This window comes from Zea mays, chromosome 8 (genome assembly GCF_902167145.1).
Source record: "Zea mays cultivar B73 chromosome 8, Zm-B73-REFERENCE-NAM-5.0, whole genome shotgun sequence".
Lineage (NCBI taxonomy): Eukaryota > Viridiplantae > Streptophyta > Magnoliopsida > Poales > Poaceae > Zea > Zea mays.
This window is the reverse complement of record NC_050103.1, coordinates 119,831,805-119,843,981: the sequence shown is the minus strand read 5'-3', so window position 1 is coordinate 119,843,981 and position 12,177 is coordinate 119,831,805. Positions and strand designations below refer to the sequence as shown.

General features: G+C 52.4%; 1 protein-coding gene across 1 annotated transcript; it reads right to left on the bottom strand.

Annotated features, from left to right (window-relative positions):
* Positions 1-214: 214 nt before the first annotated feature.
* On the bottom strand, positions 215-2,008 carry LOC100193752 (putative seven transmembrane receptor family protein). Its single transcript, NM_001138838.2, has one exon. The coding sequence runs from the start codon at positions 1,936-1,938 to the stop codon at positions 568-570; it is 1,371 nt and encodes a 456-aa protein (NP_001132310.1). The 5' UTR covers positions 1,939-2,008; the 3' UTR covers positions 215-567.
* Between the last annotated feature and the right edge of the window lie 10,169 nt (positions 2,009-12,177).

Genomic DNA, 12,177 nt, shown 5'->3' with positions numbered 1-12,177 from the left:
CATAGTTTTCTAGTTGTTTCTTGTTACTAGTAGCAGTAGTTGCTGCTGCCAGTGGCTTCAAACTGAATCATCAACCAACCTACCTGCGTTGTCAAATCCGCAACCAGCAACACACACACACACACACACGAAAGAAAAAACCTGGACAGTGACGCAGTACCAACGCAAAGCAATGTGTCTCATCATCCATTCCACATGCTCTGCTACTAACCTTAAATAAATCTAGCGATGCTTTGTGCCTTCTTTAATCACGCGAGCGTGTGTACATGTGTGTGTGACCACAACGTACCGTGAGACAATAATAACGCAGACGCAGCAAAGCGTCGCAGGGAATTTCAGAAGACACATAGGACAAGGTGGGGCAGGGAAAAGGAACGGCGCGTGCCACTTTCTTTCTACACATGCTGGTCGTCAGTACGTAGAAAACCGCAGAGCGTCACGTTGATTCCTGGCACAACAAAGTCAAAATGTGCCGAACGAAATGACGAGGACGGATTACCACACGCAGAATATACAGCATGGTTCAAACGAGACATGGGGCTGCTGCTGATTGCTGCATCTATCTGTTCATAGCTCGAGTTCCTCTTCTCGGAGCACCATCTCGTCGTCGTCGTCGTCGTCATGGAGACAGAAGTAGTGGCTCTTCTCGGCCGGCCTGAACGTGTGGAACATGAACAGGTAGAACGCCAGGGCGGCCGTCTCCTCCGCCAAGACGCTCGCCCACCGGTACCTGTAGCTGGCAGCCGTCCTGAGCGCGTACACGACGACCCTAGTGAAGTACAGGTACCCGATCACCGCGGCGTAGAACCGCTGGAACAGGGTGAGCCTGGAGAGGTTGCGCGCCGCCTTGCCGTCGGTCTTGGACGACGTCTCCCGGTGCGAGTGCGACCACACGACCGGGAAGAGCACCGCGCAGCAGCACGCGACGTCCACGAGGAGCAGGGTCCGGTTCCACCACGTCGCCCACCCCTGCAGCAGCAGGGAGGGCCCGGCCTCCCCGACCACCGCGGCGGCGACGTTCGCGGCCACCTGGAGCGGGATCACGGCCACGAGCACCTTCTTCTCCCGCCCCTGCAGGACCGGCTTCAGGAAGCACCAGCCCGTGCCGACCAGCGCGAAGAGGACCACGCCCTTCACGAGCTGGAACAGGTACAAGGCCACGTGGTCCCAGCCGTGCGGCGTCCCCGTGGCGCGGACGTGGTGCTGGTCCTCGGCGGCCGAGACGCAGTAGAGCAGGCGCGCGGCGAGGAGGCCGGACATGAGGTGGTGGATCTGCTGCGCGGAGACGGATGAGAGGGTCAGGTACCCCCAGGCGGCCAGGAACGCGGCGTAGCAGAGCGCGAAGACGCCGTGGATGGCGGGCAGCGGCGCCTGCCCGACGGGGAGGTAGTCCTTGGAGCCGTCGGCGCCGACGTTGTACATCTCGGTGCGGACGGTCATGGAGACGAGCGACCCCGGGGCGCAGTTGGCGAAGAAGAGCGCGTACTCGTCGGGGCGGGTCACCGGGAAGGACCTGTTGTAGTGCCCGCCCTTCATGTTCTTGAAGGTGAAGAGCTTCCTCACGTAGGGGCTGGGGCTGTCGAGCACGCACCCGGCAGCGGCACCGTCGTCGGGGTCGTCGTCGCTCGCCGCGACGAGCTTCTCCGGCGTCGGCCCCTCCTCCCGCGCCTCGTCGATGGCGTCGAGGAGGGACTCGTCGGAGACGAGGAAGAACCCGAGCTGCTTGAGGTCGGCCCGCGCGACGGGGGAGGAGACGGAGGCGCCCGAGATGATGATCCGGACCTCGCCGGACCTGGAGAAGCCGAATTTCTCGAACATGATGGACGAGCGCGGGTCCTCCCTGAAGGACTCCTTCTTGATCTCGGCCGCCACGGGGAGCGCCAGGCCTACCGCGACAGCGGAGACCAGCAGTAGAAGCCGGCCCACGGGCGCGGACATGGAGGAAGCGGTGGCCGCGGCGAGGCGGGCGGAGGATGAGGGAGAAATCAAATCGGTGGGAGTGAAGTGTGAGATTGGCGCCAGTCTGCTGGTGGGTGTTTGATTTCCTTCGTTGGGTAGGCTCAGTAGGCTGGGTCCACCCACCGTGTAGTCACCGACCGCTGACGTGGTGGTATGCTCATACAATGTTCTTGTGCTGAGACTGAGAGTATCGGTAACGTTGGTGCCATTGCTGGACAAAACGAAACGGGCCCTAAGCATGTCTGCCTGGGAGGTGTAATGGACGTGTATTGCTGTGTTGGGCCAGGATTCAGATTGCCAGAAGAGGATGGCTTCCACATCACGCGGAGACTTGACTTGGGTTGGGCCTATAGAAAAAAAAACTCAGGTGTTTTGGGCCAGAATAAGCCTGCACATGGCCGTCCAAGTTGGCGAGTCATGGTCGATGGATATTTTTTATATATGGAGCAAAGTTCCTTCCTTCACATCCATCAAATCAAAACATATATCCATCCATCCTCTATATGCCATACAAAATTATGAGCTCTCTTCCTTCCATGCTAACGTGTTGCTCATTGGATGATGGGTTAGCATATTAAGAATACGGAAACCACGAATGAGCCCATGTGCAAGCACAAGTAGTATATTCGTTGTTAGGTTGTAGTTGTGAAAAAAAGTTAACGCCGCTTGTGAGCTATAGAAAAAAAAGTTGTTTTGGGATGAGTTGTAAAAAGAGCTACAAACTGTTTGGTGGAAGTCCTTAAAAGGCATCAAAAGTTGTTCTATATATATATATATATATATATATATCCCTGGGCTCTATTTAACTACAGAAAGCCCCGACCAGGTGCGCAGACCGCACCGGACCCTTTTTGGCTTATTGTACCTAACTGTGCTTACGCTAAATTATAATACGAGTTATGCTGATGTGTGTATCAGTTTATGCAAATATAGTCTGCGCATATTATGTGCATCGGGCCTGTGGGGGACAGATATCCCTTGGGTCTACTAGAAGGATAAAAGACCTCACGAAAGGCCCAAGGGCCCAATAAATCGTAAGGTCATCCCTTCGTGGGCCTAGGGAGGAATGACCAGTGAAGCAGATCGACACAAGGCCGGATCGGTGTGAGCCCAGACGGCCCAACAACGTTGAGTAAGTAACCACAACAGAGACCTGACTTTCCCGCGCTGGAGCCCCGTACAACGGAACCAAGCGAGGATGAGTCGGCAGAACTATAGGAAGATAGACTCAATCGGTTTACTATTTCTTAGGTGCGCATTGTTATCATATCTGCATGTATTGTCCCACGGTCAAATATATAAGGCCTAGGGGGCACCCCTTCAGAACGATCGATCTCACTACTCAGCCATCCACCTCGACTCTCTACGTTCCCTATACTAGAGAGTTCCCTTGTAATCCACCACGTAAAGCATTCCCGCCAGGACGTAGGGTGTTACACATCTCTAAGCGGCCCGAACCTGTACATCATTGTTCACAGTTTTTCGTGCGTCCAGCACGAACCATCGAGCTACAGTCGACAACATCGTCCTACTCCTAAAAACACCTTGAGGGGCAACCCCGGGTGTGCGGTCGGACCCAAAACACCGACAGCTGGCGCGCCAGGTAGGGGGTGTGTCGCCGATCTAAGCTAGCTCAATGGCCGTCACCTTCCAGCGCAAGATCACCCTCCGCCCCGAATCCATGTTCTGCTTCGGAACTATCTCATCCGTAGCCGATGAGGAAGGAACTCTACATCGCATTGCAGATCCGCCAAGGAAGAAATCTCCTCCAGCAACCTCCGAAAATATCGGAGTAAGGCAGAGAAAAGCGCAACCTCCAACGCTCCGAAAAAAGATTGCCTTCAGCAAGCCAGTCAGAGAAAAGCCCGCTGACCCAGAGAACTCCACTGTCTACCTCTCCGACGAAAGAATGGACACAAATCGCAAGGAAGAAAGAAACAAATAAAACCGGGAGGAAACAAGTTGTTCTTTCTGAGCCTCCGCCCTCAAAGGAGAACGGAAAGAAGATCACCACGACAGCCGCACCTTTCTATCCCGACGTCCTCTTCATCGGGAGAGTGGAGTCGCCCCCCCATCTCCGACTACGAGCCAACTGCACCCGGACTTCGCCCGAGCCATGAACACGCCATGAACATGCCGAGCAGGGGGCAAGGCAACGTCGGGAAAATCCACTCTTCGGGCGCAACCTGAACCCTGACTTCGCTCGAGCCATGAACACGCCGAGTGAAGTCGGAGGAGTACTGGCTCGGATAGCTGATGGGCTCCCTCGGACTCCCGACGCCGAGGGCTATCGACGATTGTTCACTCAAGCAGCCAACCATCTTCTACCTCTCGCTCACCCGCCGAACGACCTACGACACGCCATCAACAGTCGCCGGGACGCGCGGAGCTCCATCAATGCCTCGCGTGAACGACGACATGAGAACGAGATCCACCGCCGGGAAGAGTACGACAGGGACCACAACATCCCAGCTCGGAGTCAGGCCACCAGAACTGAGTCGGCGACGGCCTCGACTGGCGGAACCACCCGGGGACGGTCGAGGCACCACGACAACCACTCCCCTCCCCGGGACAGACATCATCCCCGACAACAGGAAGACACGTGTGGAGTGTCTGCACTTACTCCACGCCTTAGGGCCATTCAATGGCCCCCTAACTTCAAGGTATCCAATGTCGACAAATATGAACCTAAGCAGGATCCAGGAGGATGGCTGGCCGTTTACACCACCGCTGCTCGAGCTGCTGGGGCGTCCGAGGACGTAATGACCGCATACTTGCCCATTGTCCTCGGGCAAGACGCGTTGCAATGGCTGCGACATCTACCCCGACACTGCATCGACGACTGGAGCGACTTCAGTCGATGCTTCACCGCCAACTTTCAGACCCTCTCCGACAAACCAGCGCAACCATGGGACCTCAAGTCCATCAAGCGCCGGGGGGACGAAACTCTCCGGTCGTACCTCAAAAGGTTCCAGACCATGAGAAATCGTATCCCCGAGGTCACGGAGGCGGCCGTGATCGAGGATTTCTACAGAGGATCCAACGACTCGGCCTTCGTCCGAGCCATATTACTAAAAGCGCCGACTACCTCCGAGCAACTGTTCCGGGAAGCCGACCTCTACATCACCGCCGACGAGCGAGCTCAGAACCTCATCGGAGGAGCGAAGCCTGCGCCGACAGCACCACAACACGATACGAACCAGCAACCCGACAAACGCTGGGAGAAGAGGCCTCGCGAAGAAGTTCACGCCGCCGGACCACCCGCCTCTCGCGCCCGGGGAGGACCTCGTGGGGGCGAACGCACGCTGGACGACATCCTCGATGCCCAGTGCCCATACCACAAGGACATGCGCCACACCCTTCGGAATTGCAGAGACTTCAAGCACTCCGTCGGACACGGCTGGCCCTTCCAACCTCTACCTCCTCCTCCGCCGCGGGGAGGACCAGGAGAACCGCGACAACCCCAGCAACAGGAAGAGGGAGGAGGCGGAGCCTTCCCGCGTGTCGACGGAGAGGTCAACGTCATCTTTGGCGGACACGGATCACAGGAGAACATAAGACAGCAAAAGCTCAACGATCGCCAAATATTGGTGGCGACCACCGGTCCTCCCGCTCTGTACCGATGGTCGGAGCACCCGATCACCTTCACTCGGGCAGATCAGTGGCTCAACTTCGATCACCTGGGCAAATACCCGCTCCTCGTCGATCCGGTGATCCGAGAGAGCAGGGTGAAGGAGGTATTAGTGGACGGGGGGAGCAGCATCAACGTCACCTTCCCCTGGACACTCCAAGGCTTGGGAGTTCACCTCAAAGAGCTCCACGAGTCAGATACTCCTTTCTTCGACATCGTGCCGACTGAAGGAGAATACCCGCTGGGCCACATCTACATGCCAGTCACCTTCGGAACTCCAGAGAACTACAGAACCGAGTTCCTAAGGTTCGAAGTGTCGAACTTCGACTGCGGGTACAAGCTATCATCGAGAGACCGGGATTGGCAAAATTCATGGCCATTCCACATTACACGTACATGATATTGAAGATGCCAGGACCGTAAGGAATCATAACTGTGTGCGCTGACTTCCAAGGCGCCGCAGAATGTTTTCGAGTGGCCATCCAGGCGGCCCTTACCACAAAACCATCGGCGATTTCTTCTGTACAGGCAATCTAAGCCTGAGGAAGACCTCACGGTACCCGCAAATGAAGCACAAGCCGCGACCTCTATGCGACCGACTGAAGAAACCAAAAGGATCAACCTCGGGTTCACTGACGAACACAAGACTGCCATCATCAGCTCCAGCCTGGATGACAAATAGGAAGGCGCGCTCGTCCAGTTCCTGCAAGATAACCGAGACGTATTCGCATGGCAACCTGCGGATATGCCGGGAGTTCCGAGAGAACTGGCCGAGCACAAATTGAAGGTCTACCCCCAGGCGAGGCCGATTCGGCAAAAACTACGCTGTTTCACGCCCGACAAGAGAGAGGCCATCCGCGCTGAGCTGTCTCGCTTGGTCGCGGCTGGATTTATTAGAGAGGTGTTACATCCCGAGTGGTTAGCCAACCCTGTTCTTGTACTCAAAAAGAATAAAGTGGATTGGCGCATGTGCGTCGACTATACGGATCTCAACAAACACTGTCCAAAGGACCCCTTCGGGCTCCCTAGGATAGATCAGGTGGTAGATTCCACTGCTGGATGTTCTGTGCTGTCTTTCTTGGATTGCTATTCCGGGTATCATCAGATTAGCCTGACAAAAGAAGACGAGGAAAAAACAGCGTTCATCACTCCATTCGGTGCTTTCTGCTATACCTCCATGCCATTCGGCCTCAAAAACGCTGGAGCGACTTATCAGAGAGCCATCCAAACATGCTTAGCCGATCACTGGGGCAAGCGTGTGGAAGCTTATGTGGACGATGTGGTAATCAAAACAGAAAATTCAGAAAATTTCATTGAAGATCTACAGCTGGTTTTCAACAGTCTACGGCGATATCGATGGAAGCTTAATCCCGAAAAATGTGTCTTCGGGGTACCAGCAGGAAAGTTACTCGGGTTTATTGTTAGTCACCGAGGAATTGAAGCTAATCCAGAGAAGATCGAAGCTATCATGAAAATGGAGGCACCGCGATCACAAAAGAAAGTTCAAAGACTTACCGGATGTATGGCTGCCCTGAGCAGATTCATATCCAGGTTGGGAGAAAAAGGCCTACCATTTTATAAGCTACTCAAGAAGGTGGATAAGTTTCAGTGGACTTCAGAAGCACAGGAAGCCCTAGACGCATTTAAAAAGTTCTTGACAACACCACCAGTGCTGAAACCGCCACGACGGGCCACGTCAACTCAACCAGCTGAAGATTTGCTGCTATATATCTCTTGCACGACTCACGTGGTGAGCACCGCGTTGGTAGTCGAGCGAGCAGAAGAAGGACATGCCTACCTAGTGCAACATCCTGTTTATTTCATCAGTGAGGTTCTGGGTCCCTCGAAGAAAAAATATCCTCAAGTTCAGAAGCTATTATATGCAGTACTTCTAACTGCACGCAAACTACGTCACTACTTTGACGACCACAAAGTCATAGTAGTCACTGGTTTTCCGATAGGGGATATTCTTCATAACAAGGAAGCCATTGGTAGAATAGCCAAGTGGGCCTACGAGCTGGGATCTCATGACATTGAATTTCGACCTCGCACTGCCATCAAAACTCAAGCATTGTTGATTTCGTATCAGAATGGACTGAACAACAAGTACCAGATAACCCAGAAACTGCAGAGGTATGACGAATGTATTTTGACGGCTCGTTAAAGCTGCAGGGAGCAGGCGCGGGGATCCTCTTTACCGCACCTGGGGGCGAGCACCTTAGATATGCTCTCCAGTTGTTATTTCCAGCCTCTAATAATGCAGCCGAATATGAAGCTCTGATTCATGGACTGAACATTGCTATATCACTGGGCATCAAGAGACTGATGGTATACGAAGATTCTCTGGTAGTCATAAGCCAGATAAACAAAGAATGGGACTATTCGAGCGATTCAATGGGAAAGTACTGCACCGCCGTACGGAAACTAGAAGATAAATTCGAAGGTCTGGAATTTCACCATGTAGAAAGAGATCGAAACACGGCAGCTGATATATTGTCCAAGCTAGGATCCAGTCGAACTCAGGTCCCACCTGGAGTCTTTGTACAAGAAATACCATGCCCAAGCATTTCACTGGATCAGGCAGAAGAATGTAATACCATGAGCCAATCAGAGTCAGATTCTGATGACTGGAGAAGGCCGATCATCAGATATATAAAGAATGAAGATGAACCAGATGACAAAAATGCAGCCGAGCGCATCGCTAGACAGTCAGCTCACTACACACTCATTGGGGAAACGCTATACAGAAGGGGTGCATCGGGCATCCTGATGAAATGCATTCTCTCATCCACTTGGAAGCAACTTCTAGATGAGGTCCATGCTGGGCAGTGTGGAATACACGCAGCATCCAAAACACTAGTTGGGAAGGTCTTCAGGTCGGGATTCTACTGGCCAACAGCAAAAAGTGATGCAGCCGAGTTAGTTCAGAGGTGTGAAGCCTGCCAGTACTTGTCAAAGCAACAACATCTACCAGCACAGCAACTGCAGACCATACCAGTAACTTGGCCGTTCGCATGCTGGGGACTGGATATGATTGGACCTTTCAAGAAAGCTCAAGGAGGATACACTCATATACTGGTAGCAATTGACAAATTCACTAAATGGATAGAGTTCAAACCCATTGCTTCTTTAACCTCAGCTAAGGCCGTGGAATTCATACAAGACATAATATTCAGATTCGGAATACCAAATAGTATCATAACTGACCTAGGATCCAACTTCACAAGTTCAGAGTTCTTCGATTTCTGCGAGCAAAAAAGCATTCAGATCAAATATGCTTCGGTGGCACACCCAAGAGCCAACGGGCAGGTTGAACGAGCTAACGGGATGATATTGGAGGCACTCAGGAAAAAAGTCTTCAATAAAAATGAAAAGTTTGCAGGAAAGTGGATAAGGGAGTTACCCTACGTCGTTTGGAGCCTAAGAACTCAACCTAGTCGAGCTCTGCATGGAAATACTCCTTTCTTCATGGTCTACGGGTCAGAGGCAGTACTACCTGCTGACCTCAAGTTTGGGGCGCCAAGGTTGGTCTTTGAAAGCATAGCAGAAGCTGAGGCTACTAGGCTGGAGGATGTTGATATACTCGAAGAAGAACGACTAAACACAGTAATTCAATCAGCATGGTACCAACAAACTTTGAGGCGTTACCACGATAAGGCCATGCGACGTCGATCCTTTGCAGTGGGAGATCTCGTCCTCCGCCGAATTCTAACGGGGGAGGGATGGCATAAGTTGTCACCTCTATGGGAAGGACCATTCATAGTAGCAGAAGTCACTCGGCCGGGATCATATCGTCTCACTCAGATGGATGGCACGGAAATTGGAAACTCATGGAACATATAACACCTCAGGAAGTTTTACCCCTAGCTGTATTTCAAAAGCTATCGAGATGACAATGTACTCTGTAAACTGGAAATATATCATCAATAAAGGGACCTCAAGAATACCCATATTGTTCATGGTCGACCTGCATTCTTACTTAACTCGGGGTGACCACTATGCCCTACTAACGGAGCAATCGCCTTAAGTCGGCAATGACTTAAGACGGTGCAACATGCTCGCGCTTACTTAACTCGGGGTGACCACTATGCCCTGCTAACGGAGCAATCGGCTTAAGTCAGCAACGACTTAAGACGGTGCAACATGCTCACGCTTACTTAACTCGGGGTGACTACTATGCCCTATTAACAAAAGCAATCGGTTTAAGTCAGCAACGACTTGACGGTTCCATATGCCTACGATTACTCATATAGGGGCGACCTCTATGTCCCACGAAGAAGTCTCGGAATCATCACACAGCATTTTACTTCTGCAAATTTAGATACTGCTGAATTCTAAGCAATACGAGAATAACAGTAGCATTCAAATATCAAGCAGGTGTCCTCTAACAAAATATCCGAGCATGATAACCGCGCACTCAAACCACACAATGTTTTTCTATTTTTAATCATTCTTCTCAAGAGCAACTGACGAAGAAGGGCGACTTGAGGAATCAGGAGCAGCGTTCACATCAGCCCTTATGTCGTCGGGAACAATCACACCAGGTCTCCTCATCAAGATCCGCCCTGCGCGAATGGCTTTATCCATGGCTCTGTCGCGCTGGGCCCTCAGAGTAGCGGAAGTCTCTTCAGCAACCTTGACAGCCAACTGAGTGGTTTCTAGCTCCTGGGTGATGGACTTTTTGGAAGCACGCAGTTCCTTGATGACAACATCTTTAGCCGATATCGATTGCCTGAGACGAACCACGTCATCCAAAGATTCCTGCAGCTTACAACGATGATTGTCTAACTCCTCCATGGTGAAGCGATGACTCCTCTCCAGGGTGGTCAACGAGTTGCTGGAGTCACGATATAGCTTGTCAAGATTGTCACGAGAAGCAACAAGGGCACATTTTTCTTCCTGCAAACAAGAATTAGCTTCTTCAAACGTCGAGCAAGCAATAAGAACATGGCAAAACAAAGCCCGAGCCTTCAGGTCACCTTTTCAGAATCAAGCTGAGCACGGAGAGTAGAGTTCAGCATGTTGGCATCGTTCAGAGCAGCAGAGACCTGGGCCAGCTCAGCCTGGCTTTGGGAATACTTTTCCTCAAAATCAGAGCACCGCCGGACCAGTTTAGCCTGATTTTGAGAATGTTTCTCTTCAAGAACAGAAAACTGCCGAGCCATATCTAACGAAAAACGGTCAAGCAAAAAGTTTAGATTAAGAAGCAGTTTAATAAGATAGATGAAAGGAAGCAGAAAAGCACTAACCAGCATTCGCCGCCTCTAAGTCAGAAACACGCTGTTGAAGCAGCACCGGATTCCAACGTGCCAGAGACGAAGCTCTTTCTGGAACAGAAGCACCCTGCAACTTCAGCTGACTAGCCATCCCGTCCACCAATGCCTGATATTGAGAGCAGATGAGTATAATGACAGCAGTTCGTCCGGTGTAAAAGTCAGACTAGAATAGACCATAGTACCTGGAGGTTGGAGAAGAATGAGGGGACTCCCAAATCGTGAGAGATCAATTGATGGCTTGGCGTAGGATCACCACCCGAAGCAACTTGCAATGAACCAGCGGGAACCAATTCAGTGTCATCAGCAGAGCCCAAAACTTTGTCGTCAGGTACGCTAGCCTCTAAAGCGACTCCTTGACCAAAGGATTGGGCTACCACCATGCAACTAGAATGTGGAGGAGACCCCACGTGAACATCCATGGAAGTACAAGAGGGAGACCCCGCTCGGACACCCTCGGGGGCTGGGTCATAGTTTGCGCTACCCATTCGAGCCGGATCGTCTCCGGCAATACCCTCGGGGGCTGGGTCGCAGCTTGCGCTTCCCACCCGAACCGAATCATCCCCGACAACACCCTCGGGGGCTAGGTAAGTGTCAACACCATCCTTGAGGGCCAAGTTCTCTGCAGCAGCCACCTCTAAGGCTGAAGGTCCCTCAGTCACTTCCATGGGAGCAGGACAATCCAAGTCAGTTTCCTGACCCTCAAGACCGCGCTCCAAGGTCGAAGAGGCGCGGGACGCTGCCCGGGATGACCCCAACCCGGCGTCGAACACATCAGCACAAGCATCCATCGCGTCACCATCCGCCGGCTCTGATAACAGATCCTTTGGAACCATATCTTCAAGAGTCTGATCAAAGTTCGCCAGAGACAATTCTTGTAGACCAATGAGGGCAGACAGAGCAGGAGAAGGAACTCCACTACTTTCCCCACTGGCTACGTATCGCCGACTGTTCTTCCGAGTCAGAGGGATCTCATCTTCTTCCTCCTCCTCATTTCCATCAGCAACACAGACAACACACCCATTGGGGTCAGCGTCAGATGGATCACACCCATTGGGGTCAGCATCGGTAAGTTCAGGCACGGGCACTTCCTCAATAGCAGGAGCCGAAGGACCAGCATCCCGATCCAAGCTAGATACTCGCCGATGACGTCTCTTTTTCTTTTTCTGCTCATCAGCAGGAGAATCAAGTTGATTGGCTCGACAAGGGCGCTTCGGGCGAACTCTGACAGGCCTCTGAATATCCAAGGCTTTACCAGCTTTCGGGAGAGGCGCCACCACCGATGTCCCAACAGGAGCGGCATCAGAAGAATCC